Raw genomic sequence first — 27,738 nt, 5'->3', positions numbered from 1 at the left:
GCCAAACAAATACCAGGCCTTAGTAGCTCAGGTTGGGGAACCTTCTACTTTTCAGGAGGTCATTCAGCATCAAGTATGGGTAGATGCTATGGTGGAGGAATACAGCTCTATAATGGTCAATGATGTCTGGGAAGTGGTACCTAGGCCTTAGGACAGATCAGTGGTAGGTTCGAGATGGATCTACAAGGTCAAATATGCTGCAGACGGCAGTGTGGAGAAATACAAAGCCAGGTTTGTGGCTAAGGGGTATGCTCAGAAGGAAGGGATAGACTACGAAGAAACCTTCGCCCCAGTAGCCAGGTATACTTCTATTAGAACTATGATATCTCTTGCAGCGCAGATGGGGTGGGAGATTCATTAGATGGATGTCAAGACGACATTCTTGAACGAGGTAATAGAAGAGGAAGTATACATTAAACAACCAGAAGGTTTTGAGACACATGAGAAGAAATCTCATGTATGCAGATTAAAGAAAGCCTTGTATGGGCTTAAACAGGCACCTAGGGCATGGTACAGTCGAATTGATGGCTACTTGCAGAAGATGGGGTTTGTCAAGAGTGACGCAGACCCTAATCTCTACTATCTGGTTGTAGAGAATGAGCCTCTAATCCTAGTGTTATATGTGGATGATCTCTTCTTGACAGGATCATCCAGGCTCATCAAAGACTGCAAGAAGAACCTAGCCACAGAATTCGATATGAAGGATTTGGGACAGATGCATTATTTCCTGGGGTTGGAAGTTTGGCAGCAAAAGGGTGAGATCTTCGTAGGACAAGGGAGATATGCTACAAAAATCTTGAAGAGATTCAAGATGCAAAACTGTAGATCTACGGCTACTCCAATGATCACCAACTGGAAGAAGATTGATGCATCAGAAGATAAAGACGTTGATCCCACCTTGTACAGGCAGCTTATAGGGTCCCTGATGTATCTAGTCAATACCAAGCCAGAAATTTGTTACATTGTTAACACCCTCAATCAGTTCATGGTGGAACCTAAGAGGGCACACTAGACAGCAGCCAAACCTGTTCTCGGGTATATACAAGGAACAATCAAGCATGGACTATTGTACACCAAAGGCAATGACATCAGGCTGAGTGGATTCACTGACGTAGATTGGGCTGGAAGTTCAATAGATCAGAAAAGTACAATTGGGTACTGTTTCAACATTGGATCAGGAATGACCTCATGGTGCAATGGGAAACAGAAATTTGTGGCTCTGAGCTCAGCTAAAGTAGAATATATGGCAGCTAGCACAGCTTTGTGCGAAGCCATATGGCTTAGGAAATTGCTTGTGAATCTATTCAGGAGAAGGATGGAAGCGACCAGGATCATGTGTGATAATCAAAGTTGCATCAAGCTCTCTGAGAATCCAGTATTTCATGATCGGTCGAAGCACATTGATATCAGGTGTCACTTTGTCAAAGACTGTGTCCAACGAGGGGTAGTACAGTTGAGGTAAACTCCTACAGGAGAGAACAGGTGGCAGACATCCTCACCAAGGCTCTAGGAAGAACAAAGTTTGTTCATTTCAAGGAGAAGATAGGGATGGTAAAGAATCCATTTCAGTGGCAGAAATGGATGTGTTAGAAGTTGCAGTGCAGCAGTTAGCAGTGGCAGTGCTATGGGCAGCATGATGCAGCATGTTGAGAGGGAGTTGCAGTACAGGAGCAGCAGTGACAGTGGCAGTGTCATGGGCAGCAGTACAGGAAGCAGCAGTGTAGGGAATGTGAGGCAGCAAGCCAAGCATCAGCACAGGTACCGATGTGGAAGATCAGCGTGATGTTTCTATAGTGAAACATTGCTAGAGCACATTCCTCGCTAAGAGGGAGTGTTGATTTTTGGTAGCATCGACTGTCCTCTAGCCTTGAAATTTGGAGGAGAGGCTAAGGCACATGGGATCTCCAAGACCCAGAAATCGTTTTGAGAAATTCCATCCGGATGAGGAGATATTAAAATAATTTATATTTTTAATGGGTTCCTAAGTCTAAACTTACGAAAATAAAAATATTAATGGGTATTAATAAAGATAAGGATGAGAAGCTTTTAGGAGAAGAAGATCAAATCTATTTTAATCTTAGCCATTGATTAGGAACTTAATATCGTCCGTTGATTCGTCAACATGAAAAGTATAAGAGAAGACTTGAGGTTCATTTGGAGACACATTGGCAGATACTCAGTATGTCAAGGAAAATCGATTCTCAAGGAAGAGGAGATCGATTTCAGAGGGAGAGTTGTAGGGTGGAGGAAGAAGAGGGCATCCGCAGTAGGCAGTGACTGAGGAGGAGGTGACACAGGGACACTAGAAGACAGCGCAGACAGAGAGACGCAGTCCAGAGGAGAGACGTAGAGCTTACGCAGGCTGATGCAGAGAGACGCAGGGCCACTCAGAGCCACGTTGGATCAATCAAAGTGGTGCAAGGGTGATGCAGAAGTAGGAGCAGGGTCTCCAAAGTGTCAGATAGTCTCAGAGGGAAAGTCTCGGGTGTTTTCTTTCATTTTCTCTGTAAAATTGTTCCTTGTAAAAGAAATTGTTGTTGAAGATTAATAGAGCCCTCATCTGTTGCACCAATTTTCCCACATTGGGTTTTTCCGGGGACAATTGTCCAAAAATAACTATGTTGATGTGATTGGTTCTTGTGCATGTATTTTTCTCTAGGTAATTGTGTGATAACTGTAGTAGAATTTATTTTAATATTTCCTGAAGGAATTTTGTAGATAACTTATTGTGAATAATAAATAGGTGAAATAAATCAGTTGTTGCAGTAGTATAATTTCAGTTTAGAAATTTTCACAATCGCCATGTCTTCCACGTAGAATGTTCCAAACACATGCTTCCATTTCCCTGATGGGGATATACATGTAATAATTAGCTCTAGTGATCAAACATACATTTAGTGCAATACAACAACTCAAGGATTAATATCATTGGAGGAGAATTTCAACTTGTCAAGAGATTAAGATAATAATGGCGTAATTTTTATATACGTAGTGACATGGCTTGTGAACAATAAATTAAACCAGTACAATCACACTACTCTTCCTATTCTAAAGACCGAGAGGGTCGTGGAGCAGGCATTGTGAAGTTTACTCCAGTGAGAATTGAAGACCCAGAACTTTATTCTGAGATTGTCCTTGGACTTGAGTGGTGATAGTCGGTTGTGTATACTCTCTCCTCACCAGGCATTACTCCAAAGAATTTGTAGCTCTACATCATCCTCCTGGAACCCTGAGGCCTTGCTATGTCCTGAAGTCATTCCCATGATTCTCATCTCTTTAACGGTTTTCCCTTGAAAATATCCAACGGCTAGATATAGGTAGCTTTCAGGTACTCCCCGTTCGTGAACAGAGACCAGATGGGAAGGTGCTTTGCTCTGCCATCTACCCCTCTGTCTGCGAAGGATGCTTTGTTGGACTGTTACATTGTCAGAACACTGATACTTAACATTTCACTGGCGTGGACCTAGTCTCTCAAAAGTGTTATTCTCCCTATGCTCAAGGTGCATGTGATTCTTCATAATACCACTGAGATTTTCACCTTTCCATTGAATATTCGACTATGAATTTTGTGTCAGTCTCCTCGGCACTATTTTTGAGCTCATCAAAAGTTCGCAGTAACACTCAGAAACGCCTCCACCACTCTCGAAAGTTTACTTACTCGTGTTGCCAAGGAAGATGAGTGGTCATCCATGAAAGCAAGGCTATAGGCGATGGAAAATTAATTGTAGCTATATAGGAGTTGAAAACTCCTGCAATGTGCAGCCTTTATATATATGAGTAGAGCATTCAAGTACTGGTATGCCAAAATTCTTTCTCAGAAATCATGTGCATATATATTGGAGGCATATGTGGTGTGTTGGTTCTATGATATGAAAACACGTTAAAAAAAGGGTCGATATATGCTATGAGTTTTTAAAATGGCCGATATATATTGAATGGTAGTCCATGACATGGTGCGATGGATGTTGAAGTTTTGATGGTCATCGTTGCTTCTTTGAAAGTGTATATCTTGGAGGCTTTTATAAACTCGTATCTCTACATTGATTATTTTATTTTATTGAAGTCCAAGGGAACGACAAAGTTCAGGTTTCTATTTGCAACCATATTGCGCACAAGCTAAATTTTCAAATTTGATACTCTGGAAAGCTTCTCTAAGTAGTATAATATTGATGCTCCTCTAAATTACCACAAGTTCAGTAAGTATTGCAGAGTGAGATTGTTACTCCTATTAGTGATCCTGGAACCCCAGGCATTAATGATATTGGTGCACAGTGTTCATAAGCATTAGGGACTGTTTATATTCTTTAAAGTTGCAGTTATTTGGCATTGTGTGAGATATCTGTTCATAAGTTCACTTGTACTTGAAGCATTGTTATGAAATGGATCAAATTGATGATGCATTAAAGTTTTTGAATAGCCTAATAAGTTCCATGGCTAATGGGATGGAAAAAGACAGTAACGAAACTCCTTTTTACATTCAAACTTGCTTGTAAAATGCACAAGAAAATATAGAGTTTTTGCAATTGGAGTCTCAACTTCAGCAAGATGAGTTACAATAGAAAAGACATAATTTTGAACTTATTCTTATTTAGAACATTCCCGTTTTGAGTATGAAGTTGGCTCCCATCCGCTGTCAGCAACTGATAAAATTGGTGAAATTGAGACAAACTCCCATCGGTTGTTAGAAAGTAATCATATCAATGAAATTAAAATTGGTTCAGATGCAGTACCCATCTCAAGAGCATAGTTGAATGCAGAAATAGAAATCCAACATTCACTTCTCAAGCCCATCATCAGACCTTGGGAAGAGCTTGTTAGCAATAGGCACAAAACAAGTATTGGATATGACAAGGAGGTGTCCTTTCATATTCCAAACTATTCCAAGCCCATTCAATTTCAAAGTGTTGGGTTTCTTTATGGCGGTTCACCTTCACATGTTCCAGATTCTACTCCTCCACATTCACAGCCAAAAGTTGTTAAATGCCAACATTGTGACTGAGTTGGCCATATGAAAGATCATGGTTTTGATCTTCATCCATGTGAGCACTATCATAAAACCACTCATTCTTCAAACATATGCTTCAAAAATAAGCCTCTTGCAAGAACAAAGATTTGTCTTGGATGGATCGCTTCTTGGCAATGGGCATCAACAGCCAAGAAGATATTTTAGTCATATGTCAGAACTTGTTCTAGAGTATTGAACAATCTTGTAGTTGACTTTTCTCTAGAATCTCACCTTGTATCTGACAGGGGGGGAAGTGATGGTCATCTACAAGCTTCAAAGCCACATCAAGCGAGCCTGAGCCACAACCTGCCATACCAAATTCAGAGTTGTAGCCAAAGACAAAGATGCCCCTGAGCACGCCCTCTGATGGTGATAAGCCTTAAACCATCTAATGTCGGGTTGAGACATCTCTTCAAAGAATTGGGGACACTTCCTCTAGCAGAAGACTTCAGCTTCTTGCCATTTTTGGAAGAGTTCCAGGAATTGCATTAAGCATTCCAAAGTTGGTGGTCATCCTTAAACCATCACAGGTTGAGACCTCCCTTTTGAGGTTGAGGTTCTCCCTTTTTATGCAAGGTGAAACCTCCCCTTCAAGGTTGAAGGTTTCCCTCTTCAAAACATTAGGAGCACTTCCTCTAGCAGAAGACCTCAGCTTCATGCCAGATTTGGAAGAGTTCTGGGAACTACACCAAGCGTTCCAATCTTGGTGGTCATCCCTAAACCACCCCCCTTATATCAACATTTCAGAGAGCACATTCAGCCTAGTGTTGCCATGCATCTTTTGCACATTTTGTATTACAGCTCTCTTCTTGGACTCATACACACCCCTTCGGATTTAGGGGGGGAATGTTGGACACCTAATCCTCTATGGGTTGGTGTGGAATGTAAACAACCACCAGAGTCCAAGAGACCACTTGGAATATGAGTCCAAGGGTCACATCAATGTACTATAAATGTATATCATGTCAATAATATATACAATCTAATGCTTATCTTTCACATTCACTTTTACATTCCATGTATGTTTAACACGTTCTTCCCAAGCTTCTTTAGGCCTTTTCCACCATCCTATTTCACACTGAATTTGATGCGAGTTGGTCCTTAATTGAGCAATAAGAACCTTTTCCCTCCACGGAATGCTAGCTCCAATGAACTCTTTTTGTTGTATATCACACATATGGTTGAATTCCACAATGTAGTACTTCTTTCTACCCAATTCTTTTCCCCATACCCTTTTACGAAACTTCTCCATAACAAAATTCTTTAGCTCCTTTCTATTTGTGGGACAGGCACTGAGGTAGATATTCCATTTTTGCATCCATGTGTAGTTTTGTTTCATCCATGTTTTCTTTCTTTCACTCATGCCTTCATTGAAGATGACATCAGGTCATCTACCTACTCTCATTTGCTCAATTCTTTTTAGATATACTATGAACCGCACCATAGCAATTGCTTCGATGGGAGTTGTTCCTGATTCACTCAACATTATCTCATAAGGTACTAAACTTTTTAGTTTGAACTTTCTCATGATCAAGCAATTTTGGATTTTCTCAATTTGTTTACATTTTGAGACGAGGGTGTTGCTAGCCCACAATTCACACCCATATAGCATCACTGGACAAACTAGGAGTTCAAAAAGCACTTTAATTGTTTTCCAATCCCATAACTTTGTCTCTCTACATCTATTTTGAAGAGCATATAATGCTTTCCACCCTCCTAAAATTCTCTTCTTTCTGCAGTCCTCCCAATTAAGTTTGTTGTTGAAATCAATCCGAGGTACTTGTACTCATTTACTTCTTCAAGAATGTTGTCTTCAAAGAAGAAAGTATGCTGCCTATGGTTCCTTTTATTAGAGAAAATCATTATTTTGGTCTTGCTAGTATTGACTTGCATCCCCACTGCTCTACAAAAATGCTCAAGGGCATATAAGTGCATTTGCAATCCATGGGCCTATTTAGAAATCAATACAATATCATCAACATATAAAAGAAGCTTTATCACAAACTCCCCCAACTGAACACCATCTCCACCTTGCAGATTTAGCCACTCTTCCAATTTATCAATATATAAACCAAAAAGAGTAGGGGATAAAGAGCAACCTTGCTTGACTCCAATGTCACTTCTAAAGCTTTCTGAAATACCTGCTGAGGTTCTAATTTTGACTTTCACCTCTTCATAAAGGTAAATTAATTATTTTGATAAATTTTAAACCTTTGATCCCTAGGGATTAAGTCAAAATCAAACTTTTGGGGAAATTAACTCAAAAATTCTATTCTTGAGTTAATTAAAGTGCATTTAAATGAAAATTTTGAATTTCCTCAAAAATAAAATATTTCGACAGATGAGATTAAAAGATATTTTGATCTTTACCAACGATCGAGATTATTTTGATGAGGATCACTCGAACTAGCCGTTAGAGGATTTATCTTTAAATAGAAGGTTATTTGTCAGTCGATCCACCCGAGCTCTAAGTCATGTGCTTAGCAAGAAGCTCTGGTGTATTCTTTTTCTGGATAATAAAGAAAAAATTTGGGGTTAAATTCTGCTGGTGTTACTCTTCATGGGAATGTTGTAAGGTGTTTTATTTCGTCCATAATTTTTTCTAAAGCCATTGATGATAGCCTCTAAACAGTGATCTGAACATAGGTATCTTGTTCAGTTTGTTGGGGTTTGAATAATAATTTTAATTTTGAACGTAATAGCAGGTATCTCTATTTGTCTAAATTTAATTATTATTTTCTTGCTCTATTTTTAATCGTTGGATCGAGTTTTGCAAGGAAATCTTGAGATAGATTATCGGGCGTTAGGGGATAGTATTCAGTTGGACCAGCGAAATCACAATTTGTATTTCCTGAAGAGCCCAGATAAATAAGCTTTGGGCTTATCATAAGATTTTCGCTTTGTGATGCATGAGGATTTCGAGCTAGCACCTCCTTTTAAAATTCACAAAAAAAAAAAAATTGTGCAGCGTAATGATAGATCTAGCTAATTAGAGCTTTCAGCTTGTAATTATTGTAATTATCTAACTGGGTTTTTATGGGTTTTTAATTTCATCATTGTATATATCGTTTGGGTGTTTTCTTTTCGTTGTGTAGTTGCAGATCTGAAGATAAATTTTTATTTGAAGCCAAATCTAGGCCCTGGAGGGTAAGATTTGGCCTCAAAATCATTTTGCAGGGGCATTATTAAATTTTATTTTATTTTTTACAGTTTGAGGGTTTTAAAATTTTAGATCTAGGGATTTCATGAGTTTTTCCTGAAAGGAAATCTGAAGCAGAAGTATACTGGTTTAATATAAATTTCTGGAAATTGTTTAAGGGTTCCTTGGGCTACCATATTTTCTGTTTGTTGCCTTGAAGCTCTTCAAAAATCGTAGCTCCTCTCTGCTGCATTTTTCTTCTCTGGAAAATTTTCAATTTTTTTTACTGCCTGAGGTTTTCCATTTTCCTCTACAATCTTCTATTCCTCAAATCTGCATCCCCTACTTCTCTATGTGAGCTCTTTCCTTCTCCTCTTTGCATCGCCTTACCTCCGTGTCCCTCACCCCTGCTCACATCTCCCTCTCAGTTCCCTTAAACCAGCTCCCATTTCTCTGCGTTTTCCTCACTCGGCAGCCTAAACCTTTACTTCCTCGCTTTTCCTTCTGCGTCTCCTTTCTGCCCCGCATGACCTAGCTTCCCTATCTGTCCTTTGTCAGATCCTTCGCTTCCCTGCTCTCCCGCATCCTCTTGCTTCTCCTTTCCCGCTGCCATATCCCTGCTGCCTAGGCTCCATTTCTCATCACTCCATCCTCCATCCTTCCTCAAACCTGCATCATCGCTCCATCCTCCATCCTTCCTCAAACTCGCATCATCGCTCCTCGATATGCCGCCGCCAGACCTGCAAACAAACAAATGCTCATTTTAATTTCTTTTTTTTCTTTTGTTTTATGTTTCATGTTTTCATTTAGGATAGGTTTTAGTTTTATTAACAATTCGAATTTCTTTTTTATTTTTGTTGCTTTTTCGATTTGTTTAGTTTTCATTTCAAATTTTTCTTTAAACAAAAAAAAAGGGAAAATTTTAAAAATTTTGATTTTTAATTTGGTTTTAGTTGTGTTTTGATTTCTTTTTAATTTTTTTCTTTTAAACTAAAAAATTAAAAAAAAATCATTTGTATGTGACTTTGAAATTTCTAAAGGAATTAAATCAAAAGAGGACTTACGCTTTTACATTAAAAGATTTTAGATTTTTTACGTGGCCTTTGGCCCATTAAAAATTTAATTTATTAACCCTTTTGATTTTTTATTGTCACATTGAAAAACTTTCTCATAAAACTTAGCATATTAAAAATTGCCTAAGGAATAATTAAATTTTTAATCTAAAGTTCATTCTTGGGTTTTTATTTGTGTTTAAGGGTTTTGGACTTTAAAAAATTTAAAAGGAAAATTTTGTGGTATTAATTTTTGCATTGTCAAACAAGCTTAAAATCATATCAAAAGATTGACTATATGAAAATTAACAAATTTTCTAGATCTGGGTCATTAAAGAAAAATCATTTTAATTCTAGGATTGTGAATTGCCTAGCATTTAAATTTCATGGTTCTTCATGGTTTTTAGATCTTTCTGAATTTAATTGCTCGAATATTCTGCATGCTAAGGTCATTGTTTCTATCAGATCTCTAGTTCTCTTCTGAATAGCTTGATTTTGTTTCTTCAATTAGGTGCATGGTTAATTGAGAATCTAAGGTACTAGTCTAAAAATCATTTCTATCTTGTGGTTGTGTCTTATTCATCTCAATTGATATATATAAATAACTCAGTTAATCAGAATTTGTCTCATTTTCATTATGTTATTCAACCCTAAGTCTCCTAGAGCCTGTGTTCCATAGGTTTTCCTCATTCATTTACCCCTAGGGACTACCCCCCCTTGACTTGTATAAGAGAGAGTCTAAATGGAGTGAGTAAGGATTAGAGTGACAACCCTTACTCTGAGCATTGTCACGATGCCTGGACACTTTATGCGAAAACAGGATGATAGGCCCAAGATAGTTTTTCATCAAAGATTCATATACTTGTTCATTGACATTTTCACCTCCTGGTTCAAGGATCAAATCCAATCTTCTCGACTGGTGTCTTTTCCTTCTTCCTGGGTTCCTTTCTATGGCATGCGGGTCTCTTCTTTTCCCACCTCCCTCCCTCCCTCTCAACCCCTCATATCATTTTTCCCATTTGTATTCCCAGGTCCATTGCAAAAATAATCACGGAAGCATGCATTCTTGTATTGATCAATTGACATGTTGGTTGCATTGGGTCTATAATTATACCTAGCACTTGACATTATATGGTATGCATGTTAGAGTAGGATGCATCGCATGTTGATTTTGCATTAGAACTAACCTCATATGATATTTCTCGTGGTAGATTAGATGCATTTAAATTAAAATTTACATATTTTATTTTTCTGTTGATTTTACGGCCTAACACTAAGCATGGGTGATCATAAGACACCGTGAAAAACATGTTTCCCCGTGGGTTCAATCGTTGATATGTGCAGGTAACAGGTTTGCAGTAACCAAGAGATTGTTGGAGTTCTTGTGACCTCCCGTTTGAGTAGCTTCGTCCACTTCTTTGAGAGATCATGTTCTAGTTGGAGCCAGATGTTACCCACCATTTTGTGGGTGATATCCCTAGGAGAAATATTTTCTCCAAGATGGTCCTCAATCGATAGCCAGGAGCCCCTTGCAGCTACCAACTAGCTCGTTGTGCCATTTTTCTGCAACTAAGCCAGCCATGTTGGCCCTCACCCATCTGTCATGATCGAATGTTTGAAGGTGGACCTCCCAAACTTAAAGGTATGCCTTGTCATTTAGTAATTGAGTATTGCAGTTTGCTTATCATAGACACTTTTGGGCATGGATTAATGGGGGCATTCAGTGGAAACAACGGGCTAGGTCTGTGTTCTTGTCCCCTAAACCCCTTCTGGATATTAACTTTGGATTCTAGTCCCGTGGGATCTCTTTTACTAACCATTTGGCTTTAGGGATGGTATTTCATGGGAAACCTTGATTTTGGTTGTGTGGTCTCATTTCCTCATCCACATATATTACCCCCTTTCCACTCATTATAACCCCATTCATCATTTCTCCCACCTGGGTCCACATTTCTCCACTGGGTCCACATAGGGCTAGCTCTCCCCTTCCCCTGCCAACACCTTGGGTGAGGCCCCGAATGATGCCCCAGAGGTAGACGCAACTAAAAAGAAAAGCGAAAGCATAATTGGCCACATTCAATAGGAAAATGTACCACAAAATGCAAAAGATGGTCAGGACAAACACATTTAGCACATGGGCAAAAGCCAATACATGAGCTCTATCCCATCATCATGGCCATCACCCTGGTTCCTACAAGTTCTATGAGCCTTCTTCATCATATAGGAACCCATGATTATCCCAACCCTTGGTGGGAAATAAACTTCCCTACCTTAAAAGGGGGTGTCCACTATTATATCTCACTCATCATGCTCTTAACCCTTGAGCCCCAAGCAGTTAATTGAAGAAAAATCATAAAAAGGTAAAAGGCATATAAAGAACGGCGGAAAAATCAAGGTCGGGGCACCTCATGTACCACGATTTCTCCCTCCCATACATTATATACCCAAGTGTGGGCTTTCCTACTAATAGCTACCTTTATAACCCAGCATGTGGCCCAGGGTTGCCCCTTCTCATTCCCTACTTCATTCACCTCTTTATCACATGCCACCACCTTTTAAAGGATGTACCTTGGACATATTATCCCTTTTAAAAGTAGAAACCACGTAATGGGATACTTGGTTAATCCCATTTGGAGTTTGGAGACATTAGCACATGCCAAAGCCCACTATAGAAGGGCAGGCCATTATGAAATCCCCACCTATGGTCCATGGATATTATGCAGGATTGTAGGAGGTCTCCATCTTGGGTTTGGTCTTCCTATACAGGGTCCTAACCCTCCAAATGACTACATTGGCACATGTAGGGTGTGTGTTGAGAGCCATGGGTCTCCACAGCAGTAGACAACACTCCATGGATCCCTAGAAATGTTTAGAGATTGTTCAAGATTCACCTATTGGATAAGGAAGTTGCACCTAGTTCACCTTTGCCCAACCAACCCCACAGATGTACCATGCACTTGGCAGCTGACCCAAGACTTGTAGGATGATGTGGCATCACCTACACCATCATCTGAGCCCTTACAGATGGTCTACAAGCATCTTCGACTTACTTGGAGACCCATGAGGTCACTTGTGTGCCCTCACAGCCATTAGGAGCACCACAGGTTTATTATGTGGAGAACAAGGGGCCAGTGCGTTGTCCATTACTTTTGGAAGTCCAACTCATCATTTTGGCACTTATGGACTTCATCAGGCCTCTTAGAGAGCCCAACGACATGCATTATTGATTATTCGACCTCTTGGGAGGCTTATTATTTTATTTGTGAGCTAGTTTGGTGGGCTTGTCACCAACAAATAGTTATTTTCACATTATTTTAGTTGATGGGCTAGTGTAGGCTCAAATTAGGTAATTCAAACTCCTAATGAGTGTATAAGTAGGAGAGACATGAATTCATTTGGATCATCATTTTGGATTGGATCATTCTTCTCTTTGGAGAATTTGACACTTTTTCTAGGATGATGAATTAGAGCATGGATGAATTTTGATGTTTGGATTGGAATATTTTATCTTGGAGCTTCTTTATTGTCAAATTGTTTTTGTTTGGATATGTTCTATTACATGTAAGTACACACATTTAATGTTATTCTTGTTTTACTTTTGTCATATGCATTGAATGGGATATTCGCTATACTAGAGCTAATTGTTGCATTACATAATTGCAAAATTGTGGAATTATTGTTTCTATATAGCATCTCTCAATGTTTAGGCCATGTATATGAATGAAATCTCCTAAGGATAATTCTGCCGATGAATTTATCTTGATAAGCCATCTCTTTTTGCCAAGCGAACTATAAAAGCTTTGAGGTCTCTTATTCTTGCCCTAAAGGCCAAGCGAAGTAGTCTTAAGGCCTCCTTGACCAAAATACGAGTTCCTTTATCATCATTCTCCTAGACTCTGGTTTCCCCAAGGGATTAGGCATTGGTCCGCCAATAGGTGATCACTCAAATAACGTTTCTTCTTGACCTTTCCCTTTCTCTTCTAGGTCTAGCCAAGTTGGGTCACCTAGGGCATCACTTTCCCAGGAAAATAGCCAAAGAAAAAGTTTGATATCCTAGCCTCTACTGCATTGGTTTGTCCTCAAGGTCTCCCCCAATTTTGAAGCCACTTTGACGATGGAGTTTTGAGATAACCCAAACCCTAGCTTTGAGATCAAACTTTGCCCTCGTATTCCCTAGGATAGCACCTCATAGGATCAATTTGACACTTTTAATTGGAAAGTATTGCTTTAATCCTTTCCCCTTCCTTGTTTGGGTTAAGAACATCATTGGTTGCTAGATTCTCTCCCCTTAACCTAGGCTAGGTCCACTTGGCCCGTGTGATCCCATACCCTTGAAAGGTCAATTCTTCAAGAACCATTCAGGAAGCCAAGTTCAATAAGGATTTTAGGATTGGGAAACTCCTTTACAAGGCATATTCCTTTAACCTATCCCTCAAATCCTCCCCTCTGTATCCTAGAAATCTTTGTACTTGAAGAGAAAGCAAACTGTTGACCACTACCTGTCAACTTCCCACAGCAGTACAGCCCCTTTTTTCGCAAAAGGGATAGCACTTGATTGACGTGTCCATGCCATTCAACAGTCATCGTCGACTTGATCATATTATGTTGTAAACCCAGTCTGCATGTGTGAATTGTAAATAATCTTAGCAGAGTTGAGTCATGTATGTAAATTGCCTAGGTGGACCTAATGTTTTAGTGATAATCTACGTTCCGGAAGGTTTTTTGTCTCACCGATCCATGATCGGCAGAGTTTTCCTTCAGCCTAACCCCAAAGCCGGCATGAATTTTTTCATTAAAATCTTAGGGGAATCCTAGTGTGTTGATCTGCTAGATTATAGTTTTGTCGCAGAACTATGTGGTCTATGAGGGTCTATGTCAAATGGGTTGTCCCCCTTAAGATGCAAAATTGTAAAAGTCATGATGTAAAGTGTCTTGAGGGTTAGAAAATGTTTTAATCCCCTCATAAGTCCTAAGTCCTAGGTCCTAGGTGATTTTTCCAAAGGCTAAGTTCGAGGATCCATTTAAAAATAAAAATTAAAAAATTGAAAAAATAAAAAAATAAAAGATATAAATAATTTAAAAATTAAAAATTAAAAAATTAAAAAAATCTAAAAAATTAAAAATAAATAAATAAAAATAATAATAAAATTTAAAAATTTAAAAAATAATTAAATAAAAAAATAAAATAAAATAAAAATTTAAAAAATAATAAAATAATAATAAGTCAAATTTTTGAGTAAATAAATGCAGAATTTCAATTTTTTAATATATTAAAATGCATTTAAAAATTTGACGGATGAGATTAAAAGATATCTTGATCCTCATCGACGGTCGAGATCATTTTGACATGGATCACTCGAACTAGCCATTGGGAATTTTTCCTTTAAATAGGGTGCTAGGGGTCATTTGAGGGGATTCGATCTGTGAGTCTTGTGTTGAAGAAAGCTCTCTTGTAAACTTTTTCTGGTGCAAATAAAGAAAGACTTTGGGGTTGAAATCTTGCTAGTGTTACTCTCCTGAAGTGCTGTGAGTTGTTTTATTTTCTGCATAATTTTATTTTCAGCCATTAGTAATAGCTTGATGTAGAGTATTGTTGAACACAGGTATCTTGTTCACTTAATAGGGTTTGATTGGTAATAAAATTTCTGAAATAATGGCAGGTATCTCCATTGCATTTGGAATTTAATACAGTTTTTTCCCTCTTTATTGATGGTTGAAGAGAGTTGTGCAGGAAACCCTTATTGAGAAAATCAGTGGGCGTTTGGGGAAGTTCTTGGCTGAACCAGCCAACTCCCGCAAAGCATTTTCTTGTAGAGCCCAGCCAGTTTCGATTCTGGGTCTGACATTTAAAGTTTATTTTTTGAATTGCATGAGAGATTTCTGAAGTATCTCATAGTAAATCTGATATTCTGAAAATATTATTGAGGGTTACTGACAAATCTGGCTGTTGTAGAGTCACAAAGCTGTAAATATTGTAGCTGGTTTGTAGGGTTTTGGTTTATATATATATCTATATATATATATATATATATATATATATATATATATATATATATATATATATATATATATATCTATATATATATATATATATATATATATATATATTCTCTGGCTGTTTATCTTTCCATTACAGGTTGCAGGGTTTTCTGAAGATTTCCAAGGGTTTGATCAGCCCCTTGCTATATCACAGGGTTTCTTTGTGTTACAGGGGCATTTTGAATTTTTTAGGGAGATTTGCGTTCTATCTTAGATACGTTTCTGCAGTTACAACACTCAACGCTGCCCGCTGTCTCCAATTACACAGAAAAATCCAGCGGCCTCATCCTTTACTGTCCAGCTGCCATTTACGCCTTCTCTGCTCCTGTACGTGGCATCCTGCTACTTACTCATCCGCTGCGCTTGCTCCCTTCAACCCTCTTTGTCTAAACCGCAGTCACTTCCATGCAAACTGTTGGCTGCTCCTTCCTCAGACTTGGTTCGAAGCTCCAACATATTCACGCTTAGTCATCTCCTCTGTCCTGTTGCCATTGTCTTGTTCATTCCATCCGCAACCTTGTTCTCTGCCTGCCATCGTTCTTCCTTTCTTCCGCTGACCTGCACAGGCACACCTGCAAACAACAAGCAAGTGTTGGGTTTCTTATTGTGTTCACGCAGCAAGAAAAAACTCAAAATGCTGCCTGCATGTCCCACGCTGCCCACCTGCGTGCTGCATTTTCTGCTGCAAAGAAAACCATCATCCCTCGCTTGCCCATTCCCCTGCGTGAAACCCATCTGCATCTTAATCTGCATCCTTCATCCTTGTTGCCATAGATCATTGCTTCTCTGTCTGCGTATTTTTGTCCAGTGCAGTCATATCTCTGACTCAAGTTCGATTTTGGTCATTTTGTTTGGCTTAGGGTAGGTATAAGTAGAACGCATTTGATATTTTTTTTTAATAGCGTATTTCCTTTTATGAAGTTTTATTTTTGTTTAGTTTCATAAAAATATAAAAATTTCGATCCCCCTTTTTTGTGTTTAGTTTAAAATATTATGAAGTTAACATTAGATTTAGATGAGAGCAGTTTAATTTTTATTTTTAATTTAGTTTTGTTTTGTTTTAAAAATATATATATATATATATAAAGATTTGGAATTTTTCTTTTTGTTTTATTTAGTTCAATTTAGCATTCATATTTTGTTATATATATATTAGATGTAAGTTAGGTTTTATTTAGATTTTAGATTTAATTTTACAAAAAATAAATAAAAAAGTTTCTTTTAATTTAGTTTAGATTTTAGTATTATTTTAGATTTGAAGATTCATTTATTTAGTCTTTAGTTAGCTCAGTTTTATTTTATTTGAAAATATTAAAAAATAAAAATAAATAAATAAATAAATATTTTGAAAATTTTTACCAGTTACAGTCTTGGCTCAAGGCTTCCTCATGTTTGCGATATATCTTTCCTGCTGAGGCTAAAATTTTGATGTGGGATTAATATTTCTTTATGTGGTTAAACATGCTTAAATGTTCACTTGAAGATTAGCTACATGAATGTGATCTCTGGTTCGCATTTAAAATTACATGGTTATTTAAAGCATTTAATCTTTCGAAATTTTAATCGTTGGAATATTGTTAAGCCATTGAGAGTTTATTGATTATCTCACATTTGATAAAAATTAATCTTTGATTGAGTTATTTGATGGTAAATGATTGTTAATGAGTTCATATTTCTGCAGCATTTGATAAATAATCATTTAATCATTTATTTCATAAGTCACTGGTCTATTAATTTAATAAAATCAATTAAGTGCTTATTTCCCCTCATGTCTCCCAACCCAACTGGTCCACAGTTGGTCATTCATTATCCCATAGGGTCTACCCCCCTTAACTGCGGGAGACAAGCTTAAACGGAGAGATCGGGGATCAGGTGACAGCCCCTGATCTGAGCGTTGTTGTGACAATCTGTGCGACAACACCCCCTTCTAGGAAAAGGATCATCGGGGTCACTTCACATCCATTTGTTGATTCATCCTTCATAAGTGACTTCCATATACCAAGTCTCCTACCATTGGTGAAAGTTTGTAAACAGTAGGGAGTCTTAGCTGAGGTGACAGTGGGCTAAGCTCCATTGTTTCCCTTGGCCTAGTAGTTGTCCCCTTTATGAATCCTCTTTATGCCCCCTGCTAGTTTGAGCGGTGACAGGAGGAAAATACAAATTTCAAATTTTCAATTTTACCTGCTTTGATAAGGTCATGAAGAACATGCCTTACAAAATTTCTTTTGAATATAAAAAACATTAAATATTTTTCTTTTACAAATACAATTTATTTTTCATCATTACAAGTACAAATGAAGATTATGAAGACCAACCATACCTTAAAAATTCAACACTCCATCTTAGCTAGGGAGGTATTCATAATAACTATCCAAATGTTCTCTATATACATGATCTCTCTAAGAAAAGGTACAATTCATCGATAGCATCATCATCTAGGTCAACACCCTTGACCTATATCAACATCATTAATAGGTACCACAACCCAAGTTAGCTCTCCTAACCAATGGTACTCACTCAACTAGTCACCATGATCCAATGGGCACCTCACCTCATGGTACTCCAACTAGTTCAGGGTTGCCATCACTCATGGTCAAACCCTAGGGAAACCCATGTCCCAAATCCAAAGGCCTTACTCTAGGCCATGATGCTGAAGAGGCACCCACTCCATGAGTGTTTGGGCCTCAAGGACCATTCTCTCTAGAATGTTCGTCCCTCATGCTATCTCATCAACAGTACAGGCTATGCTCCTGTTGTCACTAACAGTCTGAGCCATGCCCCTGTTGTCCACCCATCAACAGTCTGGGCCACACTCTTATTGTCACCAATGGTCCAAGCCATGCCCCTATTGATGTCACACCAATACTCCTCACTGATAGAGGGGTTCCCCACAAGTCCAAGCTTGGCTCTGAAGCATACAAACTTCACCCGAGACAGAGGATTTGTGAGAATGTCAGTTGTTTTCTCATCAGTGCGAATATATTGGAGCCTCACTGCTCCCTTCTGCACCAGATCACAAATGAAGTGGTACTTAATATCAAGGTAGGGAAAACTAGTTCTGCAAATAAGGGTTTTATTATTCTTCAGCAAATCTATAATTGAAAATTTAGATAAATGGTTTGCCATAGACTGGAAAAGCACTAGAAAATTTTGTCCTTCACTTTTGCAAGCTAATTTGACCTCCTGGAAGCTATTCGACCCCTCATAATCAATTTGGCCCTCCTGTACGGCCCTGAATCATCCCACATGTGTGGCCCTGGAGAACAACTTGGCCTCCATTGGAAACTCACACCACCTGTCAAAATAATTCAACCTCCACTAGAAAATCGATCTTTACTTGAAAATTCAACTTCTCTCATGAAAATCGATCTCTCTAGCAAATTTGGCCTCTCACTGGCAAATCAGCCTTTCTCTGTCAATTTGCACCAACAAGAAAAATTCAACCTTTGCAGAATAATTTGATCCCTCTCTGTCACTAAGAAATTGGAAATCAATATGAAGAAATTCTCTTTATCAAATCAATCTCAATCACTACTGAACCCTTTGCTGGTGTCAACCCACACTATCATTGTGCCTTTGCTCACTTAAATTGTGTCTCCAAGATGCCCATCGATTTCCTCTTTTAATCTCTAGTTTTGCAATCAACTGCCACAATCTAATCACAATCGATGGCTAAGATCATCTTGACCTCATCAAGTCACTTTTCTAGAAGTCACAAGAGAGAAATCGACTTGTCTCAATTAACACCGATTAATTAACCCATTTTCGTAAGTTAGACTTAGGAAAATAATTAAAACTAGTTAATAAATCTAATTAAGACATTTTCACTTTCTAAAATAAGTTGGGCATGGAAATAATTAATCCATTTGTGTTCCTAGCCTCATTAACACCACTTGAGACTAGAACACTTATAAGTGATTGGAGGCTTTCACAATTTTTCATATTGTCAGATATTTCTGGAAGAGAATTGTGTAATGGATCTTCGATCCGTCCAACATTTCGGATAGTTACTCCATCCATCATCAGCGACCAAAGAGTTGATCCAAACTACACTTGTCCAAGCTACACAAACTAACATCTTATATTGGCCAAGTGTTGCTTCAACCTATAGATGGCCCCTTCTTGCCATTGGGCGCTTGCAATATTTGCACAACATTTTTCCATCAATAGCATCGCAATTAACCCATATAGCATCTTTGGATTTTGGTGTCATTGTGGATGGTGAAATATCATATTTGAATGGAAAGAGATATCCAAATAGAAAATAAAAATGCATCTAAGTAAAATGCAAAACCTATGATAAATTTCAAAACCAAAAAATAGACATATTTAGCCTACAAAAAGGGATTGTTTTTTACTTGGAATAGGGGGGAAAACTTCAAAACTGGGACAACAATTAAATTTGGAAATTTTCAAAAGAGAAATCATAACTGAGAATGAAAAACCACTGCTAAAGCCTCCTCCCAAAGATGCCAACTCAACTAGATATCTCCAAACCAACTCCAAGATGAAAAAGAACCTCCAAACTTCTTGTTGTTGCTCCAAAATTCAATGTTGTTGTGGAACTATCCAATCTCTCATATGCTCACAAACACTAGAAATCATATATGTAAGGCAAATAGGAGTTTAGACATGCTTTTATAAGCTTGAAGGAGCATAATTAGGAGGGAACTTGCCCATGATTTGCAAAAAAACCACCTCCAAAACTACCTGCAGGTCCCATCTCCTCACTGAGCCACGCGTTAACCTAACTACGCCAGTATTTTACAGACGCAACTGGTTTGGACCAATTACGTACCAAACCATCCAATTTGGTACCTAACCGATCCTTGGATCAGATTTTTTGCTCCATTTAGCAAGCAGGAGGGTCTAATTGGTTGGCTTGGCTAATTGAAGGTTCAACTTGACTGATTTTTAAAACTATGTGATGAAATGGTGGACCTTGGATGCTCAATTTTCATCTCGAATGACTAGCTTAAGGCTCAACTTGCAATGATGGAGATTCGACTTCGTCCATAACCCACTTGAATCCGTCCTCTTGAAATTTGATTTGGTCCTTGGAGTGCTTTCTTGACTTTTCAACGACTATTTTTGTGTCGAAAAGCTAACAAATGGTTCCTTTGGCCCGTAACATTCACCTCTTGACCTTGAAATTGCTACTTTTGACCTCCAATGGCTACACTAGTAATAAGCTGACTATGACACCTTTGCTTGGATCTTCAACACCCTTGGGTAATTTCCCTTATTTTTTACCATTAGCTGAGCTTTTGCCTTGATTTCATATGCCACTAGCCCCACTGGCTAGAAATTCAAGAATGCCCCGTGTTGCCACATCATCATGCCTAAAAGAGGGATCTCCAATGCCCTGGAGGATCCCGTGCATCTACAATCTAGGTTTTGTTCCTCTAATTTTGTAGACCTCTTCTGATGTAAGGCATGCAAAAAATTGTTAAGTTTTGCAACTGTTTTGCCACCTAAAACCCTAATGTGCCACTATACAAACTTTGACCACCTACTTCTGCACAATGCCTTCACTATTTGGAAAAATTTCAACGCAACATGTCATCTTCTCTTCATTCTAAGCATTTTGAGACCAAGTTGACTTTTTTACTTTCGAAACCACATGCATCAAGAAACGTGAACTACCTCGAGAAATGTGAATTGTTGAATTTATGAGACTACCATGTTGAAAACTATCTGAGGAACAATGCACTAAGGCCAAGGAAACATACAAACTCAATGAAACACATAACCATGCAGTAAGAGATAGGTGCACCCTGAGGTAAGCTGACCTAGCCCATACACCGACGAACACCTCTACATAACCAAGGCTCCCCTAAACCATTAGTCCCCATGAAATCCATCCAAATCCCCTAACCTATACAAGACAAAAGGACCTAGGACATATCCCAAGAGGACAAGCCATGGTTGACCATCACAAGGCCTAGGATATCTAAATTTAAAGATTCACATGGTTTTCACAAGGCTTTTGACTTGTGACTCTGGGCTTACAATGGTGATAATGTAAATTGAAAAATGTATGTACCCTTGCTGACATAAGGGGTAATATGTCCCTTCATTAAATGTAAGTTATTATTTAATTATGAGTTTATATATATATATATATATATATATATATATATATATATATATATACTTATTTGTTTTATGAATTAATATATGCAACATTTCTCAAACATAATAATATTAAAACATTTAACAAACAATAATTTTTAAAAGGAAAAAAAATCAACGAAGAATTGACTCATACCCAACATAAAGTGAGAGAGAATGGTGTCCTATGAAGCATAAGATATCATTTCAAGTTTGCAAAGACAACAGAAGCCAAAACCAACTTTCTAACCTCGTAACTAAACCATACGCAACAGATTTGTTGTTGGAGAAGAGAAATGAAAAATATGACTCAAATCGTACATGATCTTGGCATATTACAAAGTTATTCAAGTTAAAGCAAAAAGAAAAGAATAGATGCTAAAAACATTCAAATTAATCTAGACAATAAATCCCCTCAACAACATTCTGTATCCTGTCCTAAAATTGGTTTGTATATTGAATTCATCTAAATTGTTTATCAATAGAAACGATGATAGAAAAATTAAGGGTTCTTATAGGAATCTATTTTGAAGGGCTCAGAATCTTATTTTACTTGGTCTTTAAATCAGCAGGCCAAAACTTTCACCATCATACTGTAAAAATGCAAAGCTTAAGCTGTTAGGAATACAGAAACAAATTACGACTTACCACAGAAGGTCCATCTAAAGCCCCTTTCATCCAAGAAGGTCTCTTGTACTTCTCCCGGCCAATAAACGATCTTAATGGATCCTACAGATAAAAGAAAGAAATCATTCTACTGAAATTCAAGTAAAACATGTTAGTAGATGACAATAAATTAGACGCAAAATGAACAGAGGTCAAAGAAAAAAATTGTTTCATGCAAAGTCCATTGCTATGAAGTCTGCTATAATCTCTATAGGAGTAATCTAACTATTAAACCATTTGGACCCTTATATGCTTAAAATTGGTCAAATCATGACCAGAAAAGGTCAATATGTGACCAAAATGAGTCCAAACTGTATAACAGTTAGATCATTCCATATCTATAAAATAGAACAATAATGTTTTCCATTGCTTTAATTTCTATTCCTAGAAGCTCCAATCTACTAGAGAATTGCAAGGTAAAAGATATAGTGGAATGGAAAAGGGCCACAAAGTTATGTTGCATTCCAAAAAGGATCCACAAACATCAGTGCTGCAATAAGTTGTGGCTTTAGGGAAAGCAAAGCAAGGTAGGGTTGCAAAGTATAAAATGCCACAAAAAGGGATTGAGGAACACATAAAGTACCACAAAGTTAGGCCGCAGAAGATAAAAGATCGTGAAAAAATGGTTGCAGAACACAAAAACACTGCAAGGACTATTTGCAGTAGAGAAGAAAAGTGTTGGAATCAAATTTGTTTCAGAAACATGGCAAGTTATAAGATGCCACAAGGATGGTTTGACGAACAAATAAAGTACCACAAGGGAGGCTACAGAAGATAAAGGATTGTGAACAAATGGTTGCAGAACATAAAAGCACTGCGAGAACTAATTGCAGTAGAGAAGAAAAGTACTGGAATTAAATTTGTTTGTGACTTGTTCCAACCATTCTATTTTTGTAATTTACCTGGTCTATAAAGTCTAACCCTCAAAGTATATGTGACAGCTGAGATATTTTTTGATATATTTATGATTAATGAGAATTGAAAAGTGAATAAATCGGTTTGCATTTAGTGTGAGGTTATTTTTTAATTGTACCGGATTAGTTTTATTCTTTATCCATTAAGATGAAATGTTTGATGAACATATGTAGTATGTACATAACATGTTTGATGATTTCTATGTATAATTTGCCATCAATAATTTAAGGATAGGTTAGCTACTGAAAGGTTAATGCAATGTTTTGTTGAAGCTTTTGGTAGCTTCGGAAGGTCTTCTGCATAGGCTTGGTGTCTTAGCATGTAGAATATGATTTATGGCCTCTTTAGGTGCTTGCTTGGAGTAAGTGATTTATGTCTTCTTTCCTAAGTCTAACTTAGGAAAAGTACAATATTAAAGTCAATTAATTATTGTGGACTATTAAGTCAATTTCTAAAGATAAATAATTAAATTATTTAAGTGATTTAGAAATGATCTCAACCATTGATCTCCTAGATTTTCTAGAAAGGAGATTAAGCTTAGGGATTTTGGCTTGATGAAGATTATAAAATAAGCCTACATGAGAGGTGAAGACATACAAGTTGAAAACGAAATTTTCTCTAGAGCAAGAGGCTCAGCTAGACTGTAGCGCAGAGGAGGAAAAGTGCATGTGGATTCAAAAGCATTTCTAGGAGGCAAAATTAGTGGAAATTGCAGGGTCGAATTGTTGAAGCGAGAAGGTCAAATTGTTGGAGAGGATGATTTGCCAGAGCCGAAGTTCCTAAGGCGCAAAGGCTATTCGAGAGGAAGACAGTGTCAAATTTTCGATGAGAGGTGGGATGAAAATCTCTGGGTCGAATTTCTTCAAGGGCTAATTTTCAATAGGGAAAAATTCCTAGGGTTGAATTCTTCTAGTGGGGATGAGTTACAAGTTCCAGTAAATGCATATTTCCTTGTAATTTCTTTGTGGGTTGAAACCCTAATTTTCCTAAGATTAATTGATGAAGGAGAATTGTCGTGGGTGTGTTACCTCAAAGTATCGCAGGTCTTGTGAGAGGGCCTCACAACACAAGTAGACTAAGTGACAACACTATGGGGTGTGGCCCATTGCCACCACATCCACCACCTCCTACTCTTTAGTGGGCTTTCACCACAAGGGAGGCTTCCCTATATTAGGTCTTCTAAAGGATAGATCTAATCCAATAGGTAAAGGTGAAAAAATACACCAAGGAGGGATTATCTTCTTGAGAACAAGGCTTAGCTAGCACAATTAACAAAATGTGCATTCTCCAAGATGCCCAGTTAGGGCACAACGTGACCTAAGGTTTATGATTGACCAAGATCAACAGGCTTATCTAGGGTCACAAGGCCAAGAAAAGGCATGAAAAAGATGTATTTGATCAATCAATGGCACGTCAAGCCTTCAACAAGCCTCAAGTTGAAGCTTAGGGAAAACTATGCCTTAGCTAGGGGAAAGGACATCAACCCTAAAATGGAGAAATTAACCACGGGAAGAGGTTGATTTTGAGGCAAATACCTCACAACCAAGTGTTGAATCCCTCCACTAGGCAATGTGGTCAACCCTAGTTGAATTTGGTGCTCTAAACCAAGCTAGCACCTTTTCCTAAGAGGCAAAAATTCAAGTTCTAGGTCGGAAATGTGAAGTTTAATGTGAAATTTTGGTGTGATCAACAATGTGACCAAGGCTAGTGCCTTGACCTTGGGTGATGGAGTCTATGGGATTCCTAACTTAGGAGAAAAATACTAAACCCTAACAAGGAGTAAGGGAATATGAAACCCTAGCTATCATTTTTGTGAGAGAGCAAAGTCAATGAGGAGAATTAGTTTAAAGATTCACTCATGGCATTGTCATACAAATTCTATAGTGGATAATGCATACAATACTATTGCTAACATTTCATAAAATAATTTCAAACAATAACTAGCACATAGAAACCCTAGACAATTAACCATTCCATGCAATAGCCACAAAATACAAAGATATATCAAATACAAGGAACACTTACAAGATAGAATGCATGAATCAATCCTTTATTGCTCCAAAATGACATCTCCAATACCAAAGAATAGCTCCATAAGCAAAAATCCTCAATAGATCACATCTCCACAAGATACAAGGTGAATTTCAACTAGGCCGAAATCTCTAAGAGGGTTGAAATTGATCCAAAGTGATGATGAAAATGAAATGTGAGTAACCTCTTTATATGAGGTTTATCTCACCTAATTTAGCCTAATGAAGCCCCTAAAAACAAGTTTGACATTAAATGACCTTGGGTTACAAGCCAACCCATTAGCTAATGATAAAATAGACCAAACTAGCCCACACATGTGAGCCATAGCCTCTCTAAATGTTGATGTCATGCCCAATTAGGGCTCAAAATGCCATGCCAAAGTGTGTTGAGGTGTCAAAATGTGTGAAGATGCCTAGATGATCCAAAATTTGAGGGATGGCCCTCAAATCCACCTCAATATCTCCTTTGGGGTCCCAACTGCAGTGAAGATGCCATCAAGTGATATTAATGGGTCTCTAACTATCAAATACGGTCTCCTTCACTCCAGCATTAGGGCTTCCTATGGTGCAACAAGCCCTCCCTAGTCTCTTAATGGGAGAACATCTGCATCTGGGCTCTAAATCAAGTTGTGTCAAGGCCAACCTAGGGGCATACTAGGTCCAATGGTGTCATCATGAAGAATCCTCAAAGCAAGGTTAAAGTTGACCAATGTCCTGGATCCTAGAGGTACTCTAGGACATGTGTCATCTGCTAATATTGTCAGGAGGTTGCGATCTATCAACATTATATCTACTTAGGCCATGTACTTCTCTAAAAGGCCTAGATACCTGTGGAGTGGGTTCCCTCAAGGCCTAGGTTGCAGTGAACCACCTTACAAAAATAACATGGATTCTAGTGAAAGCAACCATCCATTAGAGACTAAGACCAATAATGCATTTAAGTGAACCAAACTTGAATCTTAAAGGCATATTAATACTTCAAACATAGATCACCTTCCAATATCAAGGCCAAGTCCTTGCAAGGGTGGTTTCTCCCTTGGTAGGGTGGTTAATGGTCAACCCTATTAGGTGCTTTCGACCCTTAGGAGGGGGTGACATTTCCTTGGTCCACCCCTTATTTGGTAGGTGTTAATGTATATAAATGTGGTAATGGGGGGGAGAAGACTTCATGGCCAAATGCCACAGTCAAAGGGACTAGTTGATGGGGGTGTCCACATCCTGAGTGTATGGTTGTAAGGAAAGAGCATTCATGGATGCGTGAGTCACCAACTTGGCCTGATTCTTCCACCTCTCTTGTATGCCTTTTACTTCTTAATTATTTTTTGTATTACCACTTATAGCTCAAGGGTTAGAGCTTTCTCTTTATGATGTAACAGTTTTATTACCCCTTAAGATGAGTCAGTTTATTGCTCATCAAGGTTGGGATATGCAAGGGTTCCTTTTTTATGTAATGGAGTATCAAGTGCTCAAGAACCGATGATGGCTAGATGAGGGAGGTAGAGCTCATGTTAGACCTTCTGAGACATGGGAGGGCTAGTAGTGCCTGGAAAGCCCTTAACGTTGGACCAAATATGGGAATTTTGACCTATTGGACACCCAGAAGATGACCATTTGTGCCCCAAGATAAACTTTGGGGACAACAGAGGGATTTTGTCAAAGATTAGAGGGCCAAACCTTTCATCATGATTTTTAGAGGCTTCTACAACTTTCATGCCACCCTTCAGCCTCAATGCATACCACATAGAGCTAAATGCATGGATGACGTTAGTGTTTCGTCTCACACATGTGGGCATTTCACTTGGTTTTATGTTTTGGGTAGTTTTTGACTTGTAACCCAATTCATCATTGTAATTGTACTTGAGATTTAGGGGCTTTTAGGCTAATTAGACATTGTTCCTCACATAAATAGATGAGAGGATCATTTTGTTCAGCATCATCACTTGGTGAATTTGGCCTCCTTTGGATATTTTGGCCTCTTTTTCTAATGGGAAAGATGTGATCTATAGAATGAAATTTGTCTTAAGCATTTTTCCTTATCGTTGGAGAAGTTACTTTGGATCAATAATTGGATCGTTTCATGCATATTGTCGTGTGAGTACCATTTTTATTGCAAAATTCTGATTTCATGTCTAATGTATGGAATGAATTGAAGATCTAGGATAAATTTTGTGCACTAATTTTGTTGAACATCAATTGAATCAAAGCTAGGTCATATTATTGCATGCATTACTCATATTATGATATGTGAATGGCAAACCCCTTAGTTATCTCATGTTAGCTCTCCCAAGTAAATTTTTGATCCCTAACAAAGGTGATAGTTAGGGTTTTGCTATTAGGGCATCAAAATATCCTTACTCCCTTGCAAGATCAAATCAAGTAGAAGAACACGTAGACTTATTAACCCTAGGACTAGGCACTAATCTTCCTTGTTGGTGATCAAATCAAACTTTTGTCCACAAATTTTCTCTTTCTTTCTCTTGCCTTAATTCAGCCCCTTTAAGACCAAGAACCCAAGCTAGGGCTTGGTGCAAATTCCAAGGGAGGTGAGTGTTAAAAATTGTAGCTTGGATAAGTGTTCTAGCCTTGAGAGGTGCCATTGGGGCTAGAAACATAGAGGAATTAATTATCTCCAAGCCCATGTAATTTTTCTAAATTTCACCTAGGGAAAATATTTTAACTATGTCAATTATTGATTTTTAAAATATTTCGTAAGTCAAAACTTAGGGAAAGTGGATAATTAATTGATAATAGTTGGGATAAGATTCCTTTGCCTCTAGA

General features: G+C 38.0%; 1 protein-coding gene across 3 annotated transcripts in view; it reads right to left on the bottom strand.

Annotated features, from left to right (window-relative positions):
• Nucleotides 1–27,738, bottom strand: part of LOC149172301 (uncharacterized) — a 341,920-nt gene that overhangs the window by 56,230 nt on the left and 257,952 nt on the right. For 2 of the 3 annotated variants that reach the window (XR_016259628.1, XM_089427687.1), the window contains exon 3: nt 21,998–22,078. The exons of the other annotated variant lie outside the window; for it this stretch is intronic. Coding sequence is in view for 1 of the 2 variants with exons in the window: in XM_089427687.1 (XP_089283813.1) it covers nt 21,998–22,078 (81 nt within the window). In the remaining variant the exon portion in view is untranslated. The remainder of the gene's footprint in view (nt 1–21,997; nt 22,079–27,738) is intronic. 3 annotated transcript variants of the gene reach the window in all.

The sequence above is a fragment of the Pinus tabuliformis genome, chromosome 4_2 (assembly GCF_031772625.1).
Source record: "Pinus tabuliformis cultivar Carrire ecotype Pingquan chromosome 4_2, CPIR1, whole genome shotgun sequence".
Lineage (NCBI taxonomy): Eukaryota > Viridiplantae > Streptophyta > Pinopsida > Pinales > Pinaceae > Pinus > Pinus tabuliformis.
This window is presented reverse-complemented; position numbering and strand designations above follow the sequence as displayed.